A 22,063-nucleotide genomic window follows, 5' to 3' on the forward strand; every position below is an offset into this window, starting at 1 on the left:
AATAAAGAATTTTCATTTTGCTTATCTACTATATAAGAGAAACAAATAATTATAGGCTTTGTGTAAATAAATCCAAAATTTCATATAATGTATAAGTTACAAAATTGTTAATAGTACAAATTCTCTCTAGTCGAGAAATGGACATCCATATTCTCATTATTTGTAACGATGCCTAACCACTTATATTTTAAACATATAGAGAATTTCAAGCTCAAAATCTTCATTTATCCTGATATTTAAAAAAAATGAAAACTTTAATTTAATGTACGTCTTGGGAGAATAAAACTCTAAATAAACTTCATCTTTTAAGTTAACTAACTCAACAAAATTTGAAATAATTAAAAAAAAAACATTCAAAATGATAAATAACATGATCAAATGATATTAGAATTTTCAAAACTATGAATTCATGTTAAAAAATAAAATAAGAATCCAATTAGAATATATAAATACTATAAATGATTTTTTTTATATATTTATCTAATTATAAATTATTATGTGTGATCATCCTAGTAATATTTATTTAAAAATTTACCCTTAAATATTTTCTAATTAGGTGAAGCCATAAAAATCTTTATAAAGCAATTAAAACCAAACGTGGGTAATTAAACTATTTTGAGAACTTTGTAGTCTCTATCCTCTCTAGTGTTTCAAAGCACTATACTTAAAATTTACTTTTAAAAAATCTAACATAAAAACAAAATCAAATTATCTCTCTCTCTCTCTCTCTCTCTCTCTCTCTCTCTCTATATATATATATATATATATATATATATATATTTAAACAATGAATGAATAATGCGAATATTTGCACATAAGCTTTATATTTATATACTCTTTCCACGATCCTATCTAATTTTCAATGATTTCTACAGATTGAATTCAATCAAGTATCACTGTACAAAGTTTGTTATCAACTGATAAGTAAAGTCAAGGATTCTTTTTGAAGAATCAAATTCAATAATACTACAAGAATAAGCATTTGTATGAATTTATTTTTATTGAGTTAATTGTTAAGTGTGAAGGGAATATGTAAATGAACTTTTTGAAACCTGGTCTTAAAAAAGTGTGTAGGAAAGAATATTTGCTCTGAGAAAAAATGTGTAAAACAAAAAGTATGAGAAAACATCAATAATGTGATCACAAGTATCACAAATCAATGCTCCTTTTTAACTGTTCTCAGCTTACACATAGCCAAAATTAGGACCCAGTGGTTGACTTTTTTTTAAAATAAACTTGTGTAATCAAGTGGATAACTACTTTAATTATCTATTATAATAACATAACCCCAAATTCTTCATTATTCATTATTCTTCATTCTTCATTCTTCAATTCCACCACACACAATTCTTCTATGTTGGATTAGAGAAATCTTGCACTAACTCTTAGTGATTGCACACTCATCCTCTCACTACACATTTTTCTTTTTTTTTAGTGAGATATTTTCTTCTTCTTCTTCTTCTTCTAGCATAATCTAGATGGATTGAAATCATGACAAATAAGGAGAAGGCGATGAGATTAATTAAAAAGATATTTTATTAATTTAGTGAATTAATTAAATAAAGTAAAAGAAGAAAGTTTGATGGCTGGCATGATTAAGCTACGGATAGCTAGTAATGTCAGTAGCATATGCTCCAACCTGGAAACAACCACGCTAGGAAATTAGGGATCGAATTTTGCAGTTTTGTCAAAACAAAATACTTAACCACTAAGATTACACATATGTGATGTGTAATAATACTAATACCCAAGTTTGCTTTAAATGGATTTAAGTTTGAATTTCTTCTCACTTCAAGTTTTGATAATATTGTTAGGTTAAGTTCCTTTTATATTCTTCAAGTTAAGAATAATTTAAATATATTTTTTATATTTTAAAAACACTTTTTATAGAAAAAAAATGTGATAAAATTTTGAATTTTAACATTTTAAATATAGTAATAGATCATAATGATCTTATTCAAACGAATTTAAGGTTGAAACAGTATTTTATTTTAGTTACAAATAAAATATTAATTTATATTGAAATTTTATTAGAAAAACTATGTGCTTTCTAATAAAATTTATAAACTTGATAAATTCACATAATAACGGAGGATAAGTGTAAACTTAATTATCTAGTTTTATCTTTAATATATATATAATTTATTTATTACTGTGATAAACAAATTTACATGATTGTTTGTTTGGATTGTTGCATTTAAAATGCATAGTTCTAATTAGGACGCTATATTGTCTCGTATGTGAAGTGAAAGACACAAGCTTAATAGAATTCTTTTCCATCACGCGAGAGAATAAATTCTACATGGCTTTAGTTATTCTATTATTAATTAACGAGTGGTTTATTTTATGTGCAATACAAGCAAGATTTGTCTTATTATTGTTATTATTACAATCATTGTCTGATTAATCATGTTTAGGCAATCAATAGATTGAGTTTTTTTTTTCTTTCGAAAAGGGGCACAGAAATATGTCCCTACTTTGAGAGAGATATTGATTAATGGTTGTATTAAGTTTGAATATATTTTAGATTCTGTTATGTTGGTTTTGTTAGTTGTTAATATATGCTAAACTCTATTTTGCTTCAACTAATCATTGTCTAATTCATTACTTATCTTCTATTTGATGACGCATGGTATTCTAATGCCATCACTTTATCAAATCATAATCTCCTTCTTAATGGAATTCATTTGGTGATTAGATTAGAACGCTCAACATTATGAGATTTGGTTTTGTGTGTTAATAGGGGATGTTTTGAAAGGACTTCATTGCTTTTTTTATTATATTATTTGCTATTTTGTTCGATTTAATTCCTTTATTAATAAAATAATTCAACATGTACTTTTTTAAATGTAACAATGTAAATATTTCAGGATTTAATAAATTTAAAAAAAAAAATATTTTTTAATTATCATCGTTTATATTTTAAAAATTTTCGTTACGCATTTGTTATAATTTATAGTATATATAAATTAAAATCGTTAATATTTTATTAGGTTAACGATTTCATGACTAGTACCGTCAAAATGGGTTGAAACCCGTGAGTCAACCCGGCTCACCATGGGTTTGAGCCGGGTTGGTTCACCAACCCACCGATTTTGTTTATCAAATTAATTAAATTAATTATTCAATTTTTTTTATTGAAATCAAATTAATTAAATTAATTATTCAAAACGCATAACATTTACTGCGCAATAGAGCTTTTCGTGCTGCGTTGTGTTGATGTCTATCCAAAAGTTCCCCTCTGCTATATATATTTTTGTTAACGCCTATATGTAATTTTTTGGTCAAACGATTGTGTATGTCTAATTAAACTAAATTAACAAAATTTTATGGTAGATAGCTTAGAATATATAACAATAGAGTTCTTTTGTTTCATTTTCTTTTATATCAATTGGTCCAATTATTACTGTTTCAATTTGATCGATCAAAGTAACATGTTATAAGAATCTCAGAAGAAAAGGGTGAAAAAAAGTTAAGTGAGCCAATGAGCCAACCCGTTTAACCCACCAACCCGTGGTGAGTCGGGTCGGGTTCAAATTTTTTCGGTTCGCTAATAAATGAGTCGGATTGGGTTGTCTCATTAAGTGGTCAACCCGTGGTGGGTCGGATTGGGTTGGGCCGGATTACCCATTTTGACAACTCTCATGGCTAATTGAATAGAAATCGTCATTATTGCATGTTTAAGAAAGGAACAACTTGATTGTATATTTTCTTAATAATAAAATAAGTTAAAATAAATAAATAAATAGTTAAACTTCAAAAACAATTGAGCCTTTAAAAATCAAAGGAGTTTGAGTTTTAGTTTCATCTACAAAATTGTTTATGACTTTTGATCCTTAAAATTTTCAAATTTAAAGAAGATTTTTTTTCTTAAAATAATTTAGAAAGGTCTTAACTTTAAATTTCATAAAGGAAATAAAGAAGAGTAATCTTCACTTATATTCTAATGGAAAGGTTTTTCACAAATTATGGAAAGTTGTCCAATTGTGGCCTTTAAAAGATATATAAATTTTTTTATGGCAAAGAGAGCTTATATATATCTATATTGATGTAGATTTATACAAAAAATGGTACATTATTAATAAATTCTTTGTGTTGTAATGCCTAAATCAATAATAGAGAGGGTCATTTTGCATGTTTAAGATGAATGTCGTTTTAAACTCATTTTCCAATTATGTAAATATAACTTTTAGTATTTTACGTACAGTAACAATTTTTACAAAAATCCAAAATTCAATTTTGAAAAATTTGTAAAAAAATTTAGTTTGTTGTAAGAAAAAAAAATTTTAGTCACTATCTCACTAGGTTTGATTTTGAGTTCAAGACTAAAATATATTTAAGAAAAATTTTGAATGTGGTGTCCTTTCAATTTAGGGTCTTGTTAAGAATTTAAGAATAAACAAGACTAAAAAAATGTATGATAGATTTTACAAACAAGAGACTTTCATGAATGATTATTGTTAAATTTTCAAAAGATAATTAATTGTGTTTTGACTTTACAAGAAGAAAATCCCTTACCTCTAACTTACATGTACAAATTAAAGAAGATAGAAACAAGAGAAGAGAATTGATGATGGCAAGGAGTTGCATACAATTAGTAAACAAATTATTTTCTTCTTACTTTTTTTTTATCTACTTAGGAACCTAATGGATATGGATCCTAATATGCATGGAAGATTGAATGATAAATATTATTTTATACTTATTTTCAAATAAGCTTGTGGTAGATATCATTAGGAACTTTAATATTTCAACTATACTAACACCCAAAGTATATCAATCATTTGCTATCTTATAAAAGTTTATTAAAAGAAAAAAAATAAATGAATGAGAAACATGGAGAGACCACACCTAACCCATGTTAAAACTTATACAAACATAAACAAACTATACCTATTACGAAAGAAATCTAAATATATACATGAAGGTAAAAATTAAACCACTTATATTGTTCTTTATGAATAAAAGTCATATTAGCTAATTTAATTTCCCTCACGAAACTCACAAGAATTTTTGAATTGCATATTCTTACAAAACTGCAATCAATGTTGTCATTTCCCTTTTAGACTCTAAGAAACCACTTGTTAATCTAATAAACTATAACAAACTAAAGTAGAATCACTTTTTAACCAAAATTGTTAGCAAAACGAAGAAGATGGACATCTTGCTTCAATAAAAGATTTTGAACATGATGTTTCATGGAGAAATGTTGAAGAATTAAAGAAGTGTTTAGTTTCAAGAAATACTTTGAAGACTCAATAACTTAGTTGTTAAAGACTTGTAATCTGTGTATTATAATTAATTTAGTAGTTCAAGAGTCAATAGGTAGAACCAAAGTATTACAACACCCAGAATTTTTTTTATTTTGCATAACTGTCTTTCATGCCTAACTTGTCAAGGGAGTCATGGAAGTTCTTACCGGACATCGCCTTTGTAAGAATATCTGTCAACTGGTCTTTTGAATGGATAAAAGTTAACCGAATAATCTTCTTTTCACGATTCTTCTTGATAAAGTGTCTATCTACATCCACGTGTTTTGTTCGATCATTTTGGATAGGATTTTGTGAGATATCAATTGCAACTTTATTATAAAAAAAAAGGTTCATCTCCATGTTAGGTCTAAATCCAATCTCCATTAGTAAGCTTCTTAGCCATAATAGTTCGCAAAGTTCTTTTTGTTATCAATGAGGAACATTGATGCCTTGAAGTGATTTTGATGATGATATTCTTGAAGATTTGAAGAATCTTTATTATCAATGTTAAAAGCATTCATTGTAGAAATCATTGTATAAGAATCTCTTTGCATTTGAAAAAACACTTAGAAGTTTCATATCTAGTGATTCGTTACGTAAATATAAGTTACATCCATAGTGATATAGGTTCTGTTGTTGATAGGGTTAAAGCATTTGTAACCTTTTTTATGCAGTCCATAGCCCAAGAACAAGCACCTAACAACACCTGGATCAAGTTTGGTTCGTTGATTTTTGTGAAGATGAACGAAAACCACACACCCAAAAATCCTAGACCGAAGCATCAACATGGTAGGTAATTGTACATGAGAGGAGAGTACTTGTAGAGGTGTTTTAAACTGCAAGACTTTGGAGGGCATGTAGTTAAGAAGGTATACTACTATAGTTACCGCATCATCCCAATGATGAGTTGGAACATGGGTGCCAAGAAGAACACGTGATGTCTCCAATATATGACGATTTTTTCGTTCGACAACACCATTTTGTTATGGAGTTTGCGAGCATGAGGTCTTGTGAAGAAGACCATGTTGCTGGAAGTATGCTTTGAAGTGATGGTTAACAAACTCCCCTCCATTGTCTCACTAAAGAACTTGAATCTTGGTTGAAAACTGATTTTAAATCATGACATGAAAATTATGAAATATTTGAAACACTTCATCGTTAGTCTTCATCAAGTAAAGCCATCTCATTCGTGTGCAATCATTGACAAATATTACAAACCAACGGTGACCAGATACAGTAGTCCTAGGGGAAGGTCCCCATACATCATAATGCATTAGAGCAAAAGGAACACTATTTTTATCCCAAACGACGATGCCACAACCATATTTCCCTTTCTTTGCCACTGAACTGGTGGTGCACGTGATACAAGTCCTACGTGGTGGGGTTGAATGGGAGAAATCCATGGGATCAAAAGTCATATGCTCTGTTGCCCTAGAGTTAATAATCCATGCACTTGCATCTTGAGAATTAGAACTACAAAAAACTTGACTGCAGTTACCTAGTTCCATTGAGGCAGAGGAACTGGTCATAGGAACAAGCAAGAATCGAGACTCGGTAATTACTACCACAAATTTACTAGTGCCTTCCTCATGTGGAGCGGTTTCTTTTTTTCTTCTTAGCTTGCAACTCATGCCACCATTATAGATACCCATGTAACTTGAAACAAGTATCATGAGTGTGTCTGACATTTCCACAATGTGTGCACTTTCCTCCATCGAATGAACCCTTTGATTTCAAGACATAGTTGTGTTTCCCAGCCACTAGTGTTGGCTATTGACCAACTTTTGAGCCTTTAGTGACCATAACCGCACCACTTGTTATATTCTCTGTTCTAGATGTTATCACAATCTGACGAGTTTCCTCTCTTCGAACATATGCATAAACTTGCTCGATCATGGGAAATGGCTTCAATTGGAGTATGTCACTTCGAATGTTATCAAGCCGGTCATCCAATCCATCGAGAAAGATATAAACTTTTTTTTCCTATAGCAAAGCATTGTATTTCTGTATATCTCTCGCGCACTCCATGGGATTAGGACGTCGAAAATCTAGCTCACGCCACATCCCTTGTAGATCATTATAATATTTTTCAATCAATCCTCTTTTCTGTCGCATCCAAGTTACCTTATGTCGAAGGTCATAAACCTGCAACGTATCAGATCCATCAAAGTATGTCGTGCCAATGGCATCCCAAACCTCTTTGGCGGTTGGAAAGCAGATGAAATTCCCCACCAACGAGGGATCCATTGAGTTGATCAACCACCGTTTCACTATAGCGTTCTCAGTTCGCCATTTACGGAATGCTGAATCAATTTCGGAAGGCGAAGGAAAAGATCCATCAATATATCCCAGTTTGTCTTTGCCCGAGATGTACATCTCAGCCTCCTAGGACCCACTAGTGCAGAAAGGGCTTTAGGCGTATGTTCTTTTGGCTTTTTGACGTCCGACCTATACCGGACGTCTTTTGGCTTTAGTCAGACGTCCGTTGTGTCAGGCCGGACGTCTATATAGACGTCCGTTGAAGCCACCCCGGACGTCTATATGCCTGAACGAGTTGTTTAGGGATTAAGGGGTTTGGACGTCCGTTTGTGCACTGCCAGACGTCTATAGACGTCTACTGGGCGTTTTTTTTTAAATTTATTTATTTTTGCATTAAAACCACACCTGAAAAGCAGAAAATTATCCCAGAACAATATAGTATAGTATATTTGTGTTTCATATAAAGAAAGTTCTACTTAATGTACAAAATAATCCAATACCAAAACTATCAATATATAAACTTAAACTAAAATTAAGCAATGTTCAACAACAAATAAAACTATTCCTAACTCCATCTTTGCAGAAGATAAGCTGTCCACTCCTACCTTATCTGCCTAATCGTGTCCTCTGGTATAGGAGATGTACTCTTGAAGCGCTGTAAAATTGAAGAAAGATTCATTATGGTTTCATATATGTTTAAAGATGAATTTGATATGTAATGTATTCAAGGTATGCATCATTACCTCATTCCAGTCATCTGTAATGACAGCTCGAATGATGGTCTTAATCCAACACATGACATAGAAGCCACATTCCCATGAATCCTGCTGCTGGTTACACTAAAATGACAAACTAAATAGTCAAGAATTTAGATCATTCAATAACATAGAAAATGAATTAGAACTATAAATGACTTACAACCTTTGGATATAAAATTTGAACTAGTTGACCTCGAGATTTACCAATAACTCTATACAGATTGAAAACACAAAGTAAAATTATCATAACTATATTTATCATAAAAGTTTAAGGTGAACATCAAATTCAAATTCATTTTTGGAGAAACACTTACCCTTGAAGCATGGTTCTCAAGTCATTTTTCATCTTCATGTGCAACGAATAAAACCATATAATTTTACATTGTTTGGGAATGATGACCATCAGCTGCCAGTGCGACCTATCACGAAGGACAAATAGTTATTTAACTATGTAATTAAGGAAACTTTAAGAATGAACTTTTACATATAACAACACCTACCCATCAATGTATGGCACAAGATATACGTCTCTTTTTGACTCATCCATCCATGTTTGCAAATAATGTTGTCTGTTTTCAAGTGTGTTACCAGAAGGTTGAATGATTTGAGGTTCAACAAATCCGTACATGGAATACCGACCTTGGTCTACAACGATTGTGTCCATGTACCTAAAACAAAAAAGTTAAGTTGTTTGAACCTAGGTATTATAGGCTAATACCACATCACCTTAGCAGGTGCACCATCATTACCTTCATCAGCAGTGTTTCTGTCAGATTTCTTTTTAAAACGGGATAAACCACATGTTGGACAATACTTTAGCGAAACAAACTTCTTTGTGTACAAAACACAATCATTAGGACAAGCATGTATCTTTTGATATTCAAGACCCATTGGATATAAAAAAATTTTTTGCCTCGTAATTACGAATAGGTAGAGTATTATTTTCTAGAAGCATCTCCTTCAACAACTCCAACAACTCGGTGAAACTTTTATCGGTCCATCCATTCCTTGCTTTTAAACTAAACAACTTTAAAGTTGCAGACAGACATGTAAAGTTCGAGCATCCGAGGAACAACGGTTGCTCTGAATCATTTATAAGAGAATCATACAAATTAGTTCTTCCAAAATTATCTTCACCGACATCACGTATCATGTCCTCTAAATGATCACTCATCCATTCTTCCACATAATCTGTTCCTTGTGACGTGGTAGGCTGGTCTAATACTTCTCCATGCCAAGTCCAAACGGTATAAGTCCTCATCATGCCGAACATGAATAGATGGTCACGCACATTGCCTAAGTCTTGCCATATTTGATTAAGACAACGCACACAAGGACAAAAATATGTCTTGTTCACAGACTTAGCATTTTGTTCAACATATTGCAAGAACTCCAAAACACCCTTATCATATTCTTCACTGATGCGACGTTCATTCATCCAGCTTCGATCCATTCCATGTTCGTAAAATCATCAGTTTAAGTTTTTAACTCTCACAAGGTTAGGCCTTACCGATTCAAAAAAATTAATTTTCATAATTTGCTAAGACACGTGCAAAGAAGTCTACATCATAAATTTGATAAGATTTCGGCATCATTTCGCATTAGTCTCCGAAATACACGAAATGAGAGTAGTCAACGATGACCACAATCAAATATGCATCCGGAGAACAACACAAATACTGAACCGAAATTTTATCAATGTTATCCATAGACTCCAACTTACATGTTATTGCAAATTATGAAAATTAATTTCCTCAAACTGTCCAATCGGACAATTCAAAATTTAACACAAACGATTAAAAGATTAATCGTTTGTGTTAAATTTCAAACTGGAACTAAGGGTCACTCAATGATTTGATACTTATAATCTAACATGAAAATTATAATAACACAACTAATACATGCATATTCAAAACCCAATAACACATGCAGATCTTAAAGTCAAAAACATGCATACACAAAACCCAATAACATGCATACAAAAAAATTATCAACGAAGAAGCTAACCTGAAGAGCAGATTCCAAATGAAATAGAGGAGTGCACGACCTAAAACGTAGGCCAAAAACAGTCAAAAACGCCGCCCAAGAACACGCAAGAAACTGCACCAAAAAGCACCGAAAACGATTTTTAATCGGTTCAAATCAAAGATATTTCATCACAGAACAATTTAATCGGATTAAAAGTAAATTTAAACGGTCCAAAACAGAGAAAACGCACCTGGAAATGCAATGCCGCAGAGTGAAATCGCGGGGAAGACGATGAACAGTGAGCGTAACTCCTTGCGGGTTCGCGTTTTAGTATAAATGCCACTAGACGTCCGGTACTGAGGAGCCCCGATGTCTATAATATTATAGACGTCGGGGCAATAACTAATATGACGTGTTTTGGATTTAAATATTGATATTCGCGGGAGGTTTTAAACGTCCGTTAGAGGGGCCCCGACGTCTATAATATTATAGACGTCCGGCCCCCCCACAACGGACGTTTAAGAGGCTGAACACAATTAACTCTTCAACTACTCTGTTAGCAACTTAAACGTCCGTTGGGGGGGACGTCTATAATATTATACACGTCGGGGACCCTCTAACGGACGTTTAAAACCTCCCGCGAATATCAATTATTTACGTTGGTGTTTTTGTGGACGGACGTCTATTGGGTGACGTTAAAGGCCAATTCTGCACTAGTGACCATAGGGCATAGTTGGAACCATCCAACTTGATGTTGATCGGTACCATTGAGGAATTAGAGATTGACGATTGTGATGTTGGCTGGGCTTTCGATAAAACCTCTATTATTTTTTCCGTAAGATTTTCCCAAATGGACTCGGCAGCGGAAGCGTTTGATGGCTGCTCTGTGGAATCGCCAGTCGCTGAAGAATCACCCATTTTAGAGGAACCAACCACCTATTTAGAACTATTTGGGTCCCAATATTATGCTCTGATACCATGTTAAAGCAGAAGGTATTTTTCTTCACCTTATTCTTTTCTGAGTCATTTACAGATTATAAATAGATATAGGAAAGATAAATTTTTGGAGCTTTTCTAGCCTATCCATGATGCTCTTGGCTAAACATTCTCACATGTTGGTTCTTTAACGGCTTAAGTTGTCTTGAGTCGTCTAACCCTTTGGATCATCTAACACTTTAGTCGTCTAACACAATGACTTAGGTTGTTTAGAGACTTAGGTCGTCTAATGCTTTAACCTGATGATTATTACTCGTTAGACTCATCTAACACCTTAATTCGTCTAATTCTTAAACGCGTATGATGTTAAGACTTTGACATTTTCTTCCTTCTTTCATGAAAAACATGATGTATGACTATTAATCATTTAAGCATATGCCCTCATTTAGTCTTTAATATTGAATTTTTAATTTATTTTTGTACTTTAAAAGAATATTTTAATTAAGATTTGTTATAATTGAGTTTATTGAGCATGTGATACAAAAATAGGATGAAAACAACTTTATAGTTGCATAAATATTCTTTGGATATTTTGAGGTGTATTAATGTAACTACAAATAAGTTAAACTTAGTGAGATATGAAAATAATTTGGTTAAAGTTTCATGGTACCTTAAAGATAAATCCAAGAATATTAAATAATCAAAACTACAAGAAATTAAACCAAACATTGCATGAAAAAAAAACATGAAAAAAAAATGAAGAAATTGCTCCAATTTTGGATATTTGTATAAAATAAATATCAACATATCCAAAGATGATTTAATGTACACTCATAGTTATGTTGTACTTATTATTACTCTTTGTCATTGTTTGAAAATTTTCTAGAGAAAGAATTTCAAAGTAAATCATTATTTAATTCCCTCGACATAAAAGTTCAAAAATGTATGTTGATTAACAAAGAATAACAGAAAAAATTGACATTCTGATCCCAACCCATCAAAGTAAATAATATATTATTAAGTATGTTCATTCTCTTGGCTTCTTGCACTTAGTTTATCTTATACTTCAAATACTAGTAGAAAACAATGGCAATAAACTTTAGGAGCATTTATGTGAGGATGTGACTAATACAACAATGGGGAGAGAAGAGAATGATTTTGTTGGAGTGCATGTAATATGCTTGGGGCTTGCATCAATTTGGTTCACACAAATGAGAGATTATATTTTGTAAGAAAATTATAGTGATGACAAAATTCATTGCTTACACACACATACCTCCTATTACAAATACAAGTTTTGGATTGATTCCCGCATTTGGTAAAGGTGGTTTCCTCTCACGTATCAATAGAAAAGGAACATATTAGAACCATCAATTACTAGGACCTAAAGAATATAAAGATTTTTAGTGTTTCAATAAACTAATGTTATTGACTTAATTTCTTCACTAGTAGAAATTCCTAAGAATAGCATAATGTCGTCAATCAATAATGACATTGTAGTAACCATTTTACTTACTTAAAAAATACATATGCAAAATTAAATAGAATAATTCCCCTAGTATATGGAAATTGAAAGGCTAAAGAAACCAAAAAAATTACATAATAACCATGTTGAGGGCATCCTTTTTTTACTAGATTAAATCAGAATAAGTGACAAGATAATTAATTAGAACTTTGTTGAACAAAATCACATTAAGCATCCACAATTTAAAATTATCTAATAATTCAACACTAAAATCTATCACATTCTACAGACAAAGAGAATAACATTTAAGTAGATGAAAAATTATATTTGTAATCATTAAAAATAATATAAATGATAAAAATAACTCATATAATTCATAAAATAAGTATAAATTATATAATATACATACATAAAATAACTATAATAATTCATAAATGTTTAATACAAATAAAGGTTTAATTGCTTGCATTGTCCACAGTTTGGCTGCAACGTGTCAAGTTAGTCCATCTTTTTAAAAAAGTTTCAATTACGTCCAAACTTGGTTTAAAAGTGTCAATTTTGTCCAAACGTATGTAAAATTTGCTTCAATCAAGTCCCTTCCGTTAAATCCACATAAACGGACGTTAATTTTTTTTTCTCTTTCCTCTGCTTCTCTGCTCTGCTGCTATGCTCTGCTGCTCCTTTAGTAAAATGTTTTTCACTTATATTTAATATTTACATAAATTAAATCATGATCATGATGTAACTAAATGATTTTATCTAAATTATTATTCCACTTTTTTTTTACCAATATGCTACATATGATTTATTAATAGAGAATTGTGCCTGTTAATTGAAAGAAAAAATTAAAGTTATACAGTATCTATTAATTAAAATATGTGTGTATTTTAAAGTAAAATAATTTTATTAATCTCAAATATAAATATCTATCTTATATTTTATTATCTTAAAACTATTTTAGTAAATAAATTAATTAATAAATTATTTTAAATATATATGATTTATCCTATTATCTTATATATATTTTTAATATACTTTTAATGACGATAAATTATATATATATATAATTAACACAAAACGTATAATTCTTTTTTAAAGAAAATGAAAATATGTAGAAACAGTTCAACCAATATTATACCAAAATAAATAATTTTGTAAATACCTTTTTAGTTAAAGAACAGAAAAATGAATTATTTGATTTTTAGATAATATTTTACTACGAATTATAATATTTTAATTATATTTATTGTTATTATTTTAATATAATATTTTACTACGAAAAGCAATTATCGAATGAAGCAGAAAATGGGTGTGAAAAGAATACTTTTTGTTTAGATTTAGTTTTCATGTTTTTGTAAGATAAACTAAAACCAAGTATAAATATATGAGAAATGAGAGTTTCATCCACAATTATTACTCTGTGAAGAAGTTCTGTATAACTTAGTCCACGTATACTGTTTTTTTCATTTAATATATATGCATAATATTTTCAAATTTTCTAATAATTGCTTAATGTATTATTTTATATTTTATATTATCATTATATTATTTTATAATGTCCAGAGGAGCAGAACAGAGAAGCAGAGGAGAGAGAACTAAAAAATTAACGTCCGTTTTGGTGAATTTAACGGAAGGGACTTGATTGAAGCAAATTTTACATACGTTTGGACGAAATTGACACTTTTAAACCAAGTTTGTACGTAATTAAAAGTTTTTTAAAAAGATAGATTACTTTGACACGTTGCAGCCAAACTAGGAACAATGCAAGCAATTAAACCTACAAATAAACTATCCGTTGAAATCTTTTATATAAAAAGGAAATTATCGTACTCATCAATCCTTTCCACGGTAATTAAAAAATATAATTCTTGACATATATCATTAAATCACATCCAAGATTGATTTTCTCTCTCCTGTAGATGCTCCACCATCCTTAGAAGACCCTCCTATTCATTTGACAAATTCCACCCATTAATACTTTTTCCCAATATTTACATTTCATTCCTTGCTTTGTTTTCTCATGAATAGAAATTATCAAGAGTGGGCAAATCTGTTTTTAATCCACTTTTAAACTAGTTTGATGGGTTAAGGATCCATTTAATTAAATCTGTTTTTCAATCTGATCGATATTATATAAATTTTCCAATTCAAATTTCTGTTTTAGTTATACAGATTTTAAAAGTGGAAAATCCAAAATTATATTCAGACCAAGATAATGCCAACCTAATTTCAACCCACGGTACCTTCTTCTCTATTTCAAAATTTTAAGAACCCTAAATCCTCTTCAGTGGCCAATCAAAGGTAATTCTAATCGGTAATCTTAAATCTCTAGTATATGTTTCCTGTTACCTTCATTCTTTTGTTGGATTTTGTTTCAGAGAACGCACGTTGGTGCCACTGTCGCGTTGGTGGGTGGGTTAGCCGGAGATTAAGATCAAGGCTAGAGCACTGCGTGTTGGGAAGGTTGTTGCTGTCATAAGGTATGTATCATTAACTCCCATTTCGTACTTCAAATATCAGAAACACATTTTGCACAGTGAAATTTTGGAATTATGAATGCAAAGTTGAGATTGTCCCAGTTCGAATCTAATTCTTTGTATTATAAAGATGCATTTTTTACACGGGTGAGTCAGGATTTGCTATTTATTTATTTATTTTATTTAACAAGTCTGAAGTTTTTTGTAAATTTTTGATGGATTGATATCAACTATGTTACATCTCATATGCCGTGCGGCAGTAGTTTTTAGCTCTGTGTTGTAAAGAGCTTGAATTCTTAATTATCAATATTTCATGAATTACCATTTCCTTTTAGTTTTTTTTTTGGTTAGCACAACAAGTGACTTTAAGCTAATGTTTCTGGTGGTATCTGGAAAGCACATGTGCTAGTGATCATTACATTATATTTTAGTTGAGAGAAGAATTTTATGCTTTTTCTGTTCCAATTCTCGATTTACTATAGCTTCGTTATATCACGATATTCTAAATATCCTTACCTTTTTTCTTGGTCACGGTTCCTTCACTTTGGATTTATTGTTTGTGCCCTTGATCCAGTAATCTAAAGTTACTGGTTTCCAAGTACTGTTGTGAAATATTATTCTTACATTCAAGAGCTCCCAGAGGTACAACTCCCTTATATCCCAACTGTGTTAAACAAGCTCTTTCTTTTCTTCATTTTGGAGTTGGCTCATTGAGGTTTTCGATTGTATTATTCTGATGTATCATAGCCTTTTATTAAGAAATTTGAATTTTTTTTTCTGAAGGTTATTGATTACTATATTTTAAGAGAAAGCAGGAATAGGAAGAGAATAGGTTTGACTTTTCGTTTAATAATTTCACATTATTTTCTTGGTGAAGCAGCAGTATGTAAAAACAAGTGATGTGTAGTTTAAGACCATTTTTTTTTTCTCGAATGATTGAAAAACTTAATATTCATGTACGTTGATTTCAAGGGTGATTTTTAGTAATCATTTGGGCTAAAGGCGTATCAAAATTACCAAAACTGTAATGAGAAAGGCGCCATCTTTTGCAGTATTTTGCATCAAGATAATATCCAAATAAAAGATTTAGCAGTGACAAGGCTTATGCAGACTATTCAGACTATGAAAATTGACTTCGTGAGAGAAAGAACAGTCATTCCACTCTTCCAATATTTTGTGGACAAAATGCTCTTCTCTCCTATCTTCTTACGTTTCCATATTTAATGTCACCATTCTTTCTTTCTAGATCTATCTTTGTTAAATATCCTACAAAGAATTCACTGATCATTGTGCAGAATGCACAGACAGCACAAATGTAGTATGGAAACTTGTTTTTAATGTTGTAATACTTAGGAGTTGTTCAAAATGGAAGCTACCGAAATAAATCTATATGCATCAATACATTGAACTCTTGGAACACTGAGACTGAAATTCTTGCTTCAATGTCATGCATATGCGTATCATTTCTAATTCTCTGAATATCTTTGGAATCTTGTATGCATTTTCTCACAATATTTTTATACCATGTCCTTTCTAATGTGTCATTTTATTAAATTGGACTTTTTTTTTCTGCTTATCTTAAGATAAGCCATGAAAATTTGACATTCTTTATTCTAATCACTTGAACCCTCTCAATCATGGCGGTGAAGTGTGTTTTATATATAGGTGCACTGTGGGTTAGAAATTAGCTGTTCTTTAAGTATTAAGTCATTCCATTAATAACTTATTTCCTTGTCTCTTTTTCAGTAACTAACTATTTTCAGTAAATTTAAAGATGATTACTGATCGCCATTTTAGTGATAGATATAAAACAACTTGCATCATAAAAATTTGACAATGATGAACACATATTCATGCTAATTTTTTACTTAGGCATCTTCATTATTTAGTGATGGCACAGTCTGGTCTACAATTTTCTTCTAAAGCATCCATTCGTCGTTCTCCAAATACCACCAATCCTGCTCATACAGTTGGAGACGGTGGAACACTGAAGCTAATACACTCAACCATCACAAACTCCTGAACATGTAGTATAAAGGAAATGGTAAATAAAGGTGTGTGAAGAAGACTATTTGAAATGAGGGAAAAAATTAATGTCTAATAATGTAATTTCATAGATGGAAGGGTAAAGTGAATGTAGCAAGTATGGAGTGTAAATAGCAAAGGCATGAAACAGATCCCAATTTATCTGGTGGGCTGTTTAGTTCCCAGATTTGCTATTCTGCTGGGAAAACAAATCGATTTCCCAAGGCGTTTCTTCTTCTCCCTTTTGTTTTACCAATGTTCATTCATCAGCTAACTCTCTTGTAGGAAGCACTGAAACTGTAACAATGTCATGCTAATTCTATTCTTTTCAATTTATGCTTTCAGGTTAGTTAGCAATTCGACTATAATTTCCGATTTGCCATTTTATTGAACTCTTTAGGGTTTCAAATGAATTCGATTTTTCTTCAAAAAGACAGTGAGAAATGCTGGGCTTTTCATATGGAGAAATATTTCTGTTGCTTGGAGCCACTGCTGCTCTGATAGGTTGGGTCATGCTATTGTTACATCTGTTTATCATATGCAAAATTTTATATTATTTATAGTACAAATGTGAATTGTTATGTGCGATAGGTCCAAAGGATTTACCAATCATATCCAGAACAGCAGGGAGACTTGCTGGTAGAGCTATTGGATATGTACAATTGGCTCGTGGTCAGTTTGAAAATGTTATGCAGCAATCCCAGGCTCGCCAGGTATTCCCATTTTCCAAGTTACCAGCAGTATTATAAAACCTGCAGGAATAAGTTTCTTTGGAGTTTTATAGATTCTGTGTGTTTTGTTGCATGAAGGCAATAACTAGTTGCCTTGAGGTAAATATCGTTAAGCACTTTCCCTAAAGAAAACCAAACACACACCAAGTCATAATATTTAGGGTTGTAAATGTCTTATATTTTCTTTTATAAGCAATAACTAATACGTGTACACAAAATGTCAGAAAATGTCTTATGATGCTTAATTGGAGAAAAGATAATTTTGCATTGTAGAATCTTAACATGTGGTTTACTTTGAATTTCTTGGACAATAATGTCAAATATGAACATAAAAGTTAGTGAAATATTTATGCTTCATAGGGGAATCTTTGTCCATTGGTAAGACTTGGTTCTGTTGACAAACTACTTTTTATTGTATTGGCCTATTTTGTCTTAGGTTCATAAGGAACTGCAAGACACAATGGCTCAGCTAGATGCTATTCGTCATGAAATTCGAAGCATATCAATCATAAATCCTGGCCCTTTGACACGAAGATTTGCTGACAATCCTGACCAGACATCTATCCCAAATGGTATTGTTTACTACCTTGTTTTGAGGTGTAACAGTTTTATAATCGTTTACAGATGCAGTGTAGAGATTTTGTTTAATACTGTTATCTTTTTTGGATAATATAGACTGTAAGAAACCAGAAGATTCTGGAGAGAATCACCCGAATCCCACTGTTATCAAGGTTTATGAACCTAACCCACAAAATGAGACAAGTATATACTAGTATAGGAACTGAGTGTGCTTACATGCCTATATATATTTCCAGGACTCAACTTCTGTGTCTTCTAATTCATGCAATATGCAAAATCAAGCAACCATTTACGCCAGATTTGCAGAGTCCCCTTCCATAAAGAATGAGTTGTCAGCAATTAGTCCTGAAGTGGTGAAGATAGATGACAAACTGCAGCTTACTGTCTTACCCATATCCGCTGAAAATGCTGGACTATTACCAAATCGTGGGGGTATGATACTTTTTGTTTTTTTGGCTTTGCTTATCAAGATTTTCTCATGAGTTGGACAATCACAACTTTTTACTCGGTATTTTTATGTTTACAGTTTGTGTGCTATATAGTGTGATCATTGGTCATGTGATATTGTTTTGTGATTCCTATCAATGTATGCCATACATGCATATGTAAAGGCACTAAAATATTTAGCTTCTTTTTACCCATTACACACCCAGTGGTGTTTTCAGATAAGATTAGTTAATCTGCAGACTTTTTTCATTTGAACTGTATTTAGTTAGCTCGAAGACTCGGAAGTAAAGACTGTTTGCCGAGCTTCATTCATTTGTATACTATGGCACATTTGGCATAGGCTAGGATATTATAAAAAATGTTATTTCTTTCATTGCGAAATTTGCAAATTATTTTTCCTTTTTCTTCTTTATGAATGCCTGATAGCTTTTTGTCTTGTCTGTCCATGTTTGACGGGAATCTGTTTGTTTTAGAACGATACCTGATATGAAACTTCTTTTGTTTTTGTTTCATTAACAGCTGATGTGAAAGGATCTGACATAGTTCTAGAAGCAATTTTGGAGGCAGAGGTAGCTCATAAAGCAAAGGAATTTTTTTCGCAGCCCCAAAACCAAGCCAAATATGATTGATTTGGTAATCCTACATAAACATAGTACCTTAAAATCTGTAGATGCTGAAGTTTCTCGCATTGTTAAATGCAAAATAATAATATCGATTCTTGAATTTTCTTTTCTAGTTCAGGTTAGAAGTGATTTATCCTACATAAAAACAGTAATTCTTAAAATCTTGAATTTTCTTGAATACCTGGTCCTTTGTACGTTAAAAGTGATTGAATTTTAAAATAGTTGATAATTTAGTTCTTAAAACATTGAAGTTAGAGCTTGAAGTGAATTCTTAGATTTTGGAATTTGGTATATAGAAAAAGAGAGAAGTAGAAATCAGTTATTAAAAAGTTCCTTTTCATCAAGTGATTAACATAATTTTTTTGCAATGATTTTTCTAGTAGTATAAATATTTATTAATTTGATTTGGATATTAACAATTTTTAAAAATTTCAGTAAGAAAAAGCACCATTAATATTTTTTATGAGATGCTGATAAAATTGTAAAGAATATCTGGTGTATAACATTTAAAATCTGTGTTGTATGTGTACGAAGCATAGATGTACTACGGAAAGTGAATCTATGCTTTAAAACAAACACTCTTTTGAGCAGTCACTTTAAGGTGTTTAATTTGATGGAAGAAAATCTTGTTTATTTGAAGAAAAATATGATAAAACAAAATATCGTAATATCAAAGATACTTTATACTGAAAATTTCCGTTTGTTTTATAAAATTTTAAAGTAGCCTTTTCTGGGCTCCTGAAGATTTTTCACCATCTTTTCATAGGACCTGGGAGAGGAAAATTCTCTTTTGGTTACACTTTATAAGATATGAATTTTAGTAAAGTTTGATATATATATATATATATATGTATATATATATATGTGTATATATATATATGTGTATATATATATATGTGTATATATATATATATGTATATATATATATATATATATATATATAGAGAGAGAGAGAGAGAGAGAAACTGCTTTTGCATGCACTTTTTTTCTTCTTGCACCTTCATAAGCTTGATAAAATTACATTTTTATCCTCTTCTTCCATGTGTCTGGCCACTATACTCTACGGTTGAGGTTGCCATCGGGGTAGGTATTCGGAGGCGTCTTCCATATAGCATCTTCAACTTCTTCCTTCTTCGACCTCTCCATCACTATCAATTTTAACAATTCCATTACCACCCAAAAACACCATGATCTTCCTCATCCTCCATTCTTCTTGATAGACGGCATTGGAGAACAAAATTAGGTATTAGGGAATAAGATAGAGGAGAGGTGGAAAGGAGAATAAAATTATACATGTATTTGGAATTAAGTCTCTACATCTTCTTTTAACATATTTCCAAATGAGTGTTGTAGAATATATTTTCAAATTTGGAAAATATATATTTTTATATATTTTGGATTGAATGTCATAATATGTTTTTATTTTCTGGAAGAAGTGCTTTCAGTCAGATTTAGAAGGGCTTTCTGTAAGATATACTTTTACTTTTTGAAATAAATGTTCTGAAAAGTATTTCTTATATAAAAAATACTTTTATTTTTTATACTTTTGTGTGTGTGTGTATAGTAAAATTTTAATGTTATAATAAGAATTAACTATATTTTTTTTCCTAGTGATTTTTGTTTTAATTTCTCTTCTAAATCTCGTTTTTCCTAGTGATTTTTGTTTTAATGGAGAGTGTTAAAAGATTTTAGAAATGGCTTTGACAACCATCTAAATAAAGGTGTTAAATGTTGTTGGTGGATTAATTAAGAAAAAATGTTCCATGTTGGATAATGGATAGAGTTGGAGGTGGGTGATGATAGAAGTGAAGATAATAATTACAATTTTTTTATAGGTTTAATTGCTTGCATTGTCCACAGTTTGGCTGCAACGTGTCAAGTTAGTTCATCTTTTTAAAAAAGTTTCAATTACGTCCAAACTTGGTTTAAAAGTGTCAATTTTGTCCAAACGTATGTAAAATTTGCTTCAATCAAGTCCCTTCCGTTAAATCCACATAAACGGACGTTAATTTTTTTTTCTCTCTCCTCTGCTTCTCTGCTCTGCTGCTATGCTCTGCTGCTCCTTTAGTAAAATGTTTTTCACTTATATTTAATATTTACATAAATTAAATCATGATCATGATGTAACTAAATGATTTTATCTAAATTATTATTCCACTTTTTTTTTACCAATATGCTACATATGATTTATTAATAGAGAATTGTGCCTGTTAATTGAAAGAAAAAATTAAAGTTATACAGTATCTATTAATTAAAATATGTGTGTATTTTAAAGTAAAATAATTTTATTAATCTCAAATATAAATATCTATCTTATATTTTATTATCTTAAAACTATTTTAGTAAATAAATTAATTAATAAATTATTTTAAATATATATGATTTATCCTATTATCTTATATATATTTTTAATATACTTTTAATGACGATAAATTATATATATAATTAACACAAAACGTATAATTCTTTTTTAAAGAAAATGAAAATATGTAGAAACAGTTCAACCAATATTATACCAAAATAAATAATTTTGTAAATACCTT

At 30.7% G+C, this 22,063-nt stretch overlaps 1 protein-coding gene across 4 annotated transcripts; it reads left to right on the forward strand.

Annotated features, from left to right (window-relative positions):
* Positions 1–14,574: 14,574 nt before the first annotated feature.
* Positions 14,575–19,620, forward strand: LOC108324071 (uncharacterized). Of its 4 annotated transcripts, none has more exons than XM_017556875.2 (8): positions 14,575–14,939; positions 15,017–15,118; positions 17,578–17,644; positions 17,732–17,853; positions 18,308–18,443; positions 18,547–18,602; positions 18,687–18,882; positions 19,417–19,620. In XM_017556875.2, the coding sequence occupies exons 3-8, from the start codon at positions 17,584–17,586 to the stop codon at positions 19,524–19,526; spliced, it is 681 nt and encodes a 226-aa protein (XP_017412364.1). In that variant the 5' UTR covers positions 14,575–14,939; positions 15,017–15,118; positions 17,578–17,583; the 3' UTR covers positions 19,527–19,620. The 4 variants fall into 4 exon arrangements, with proteins under 4 accessions (XP_017412364.1, XP_017412361.1, XP_017412363.1 ...); XM_017556872.2 differs by having other exon boundaries at positions 14,576–14,939; positions 17,486–17,644; XM_017556874.2 differs by having other exon boundaries at positions 14,576–14,939; positions 17,541–17,644.
* The last annotated feature ends 2,443 nt before the right edge of the window (positions 19,621–22,063 follow it).

The sequence above is a fragment of the Vigna angularis genome, chromosome 3 (assembly GCF_016808095.1).
Source record: "Vigna angularis cultivar LongXiaoDou No.4 chromosome 3, ASM1680809v1, whole genome shotgun sequence".
Classification (NCBI taxonomy): domain Eukaryota; kingdom Viridiplantae; phylum Streptophyta; class Magnoliopsida; order Fabales; family Fabaceae; genus Vigna; species Vigna angularis.

Bases quoted from the DNA above. Each gene is read 5' to 3' on its own strand.
- LOC108324071 (XM_017556875.2), top strand. From the start codon at position 17,584: ATGCTGGGCTTTTCATATGGAGAAATATTTCTGTTGCTTGGAGCCACT. The intron at 17,645-17,731 runs GTTGGGTCATGC...TATGTGCGATAG, and splicing joins AGCCACTGCTGCTCTGATAG to GTCCAAAGGATTTACCAATC. The intron at 18,883-19,416 runs GTATGATACTTT...TTTCATTAACAG, and splicing joins ACTATTACCAAATCGTGGGG to CTGATGTGAAAGGATCTGAC.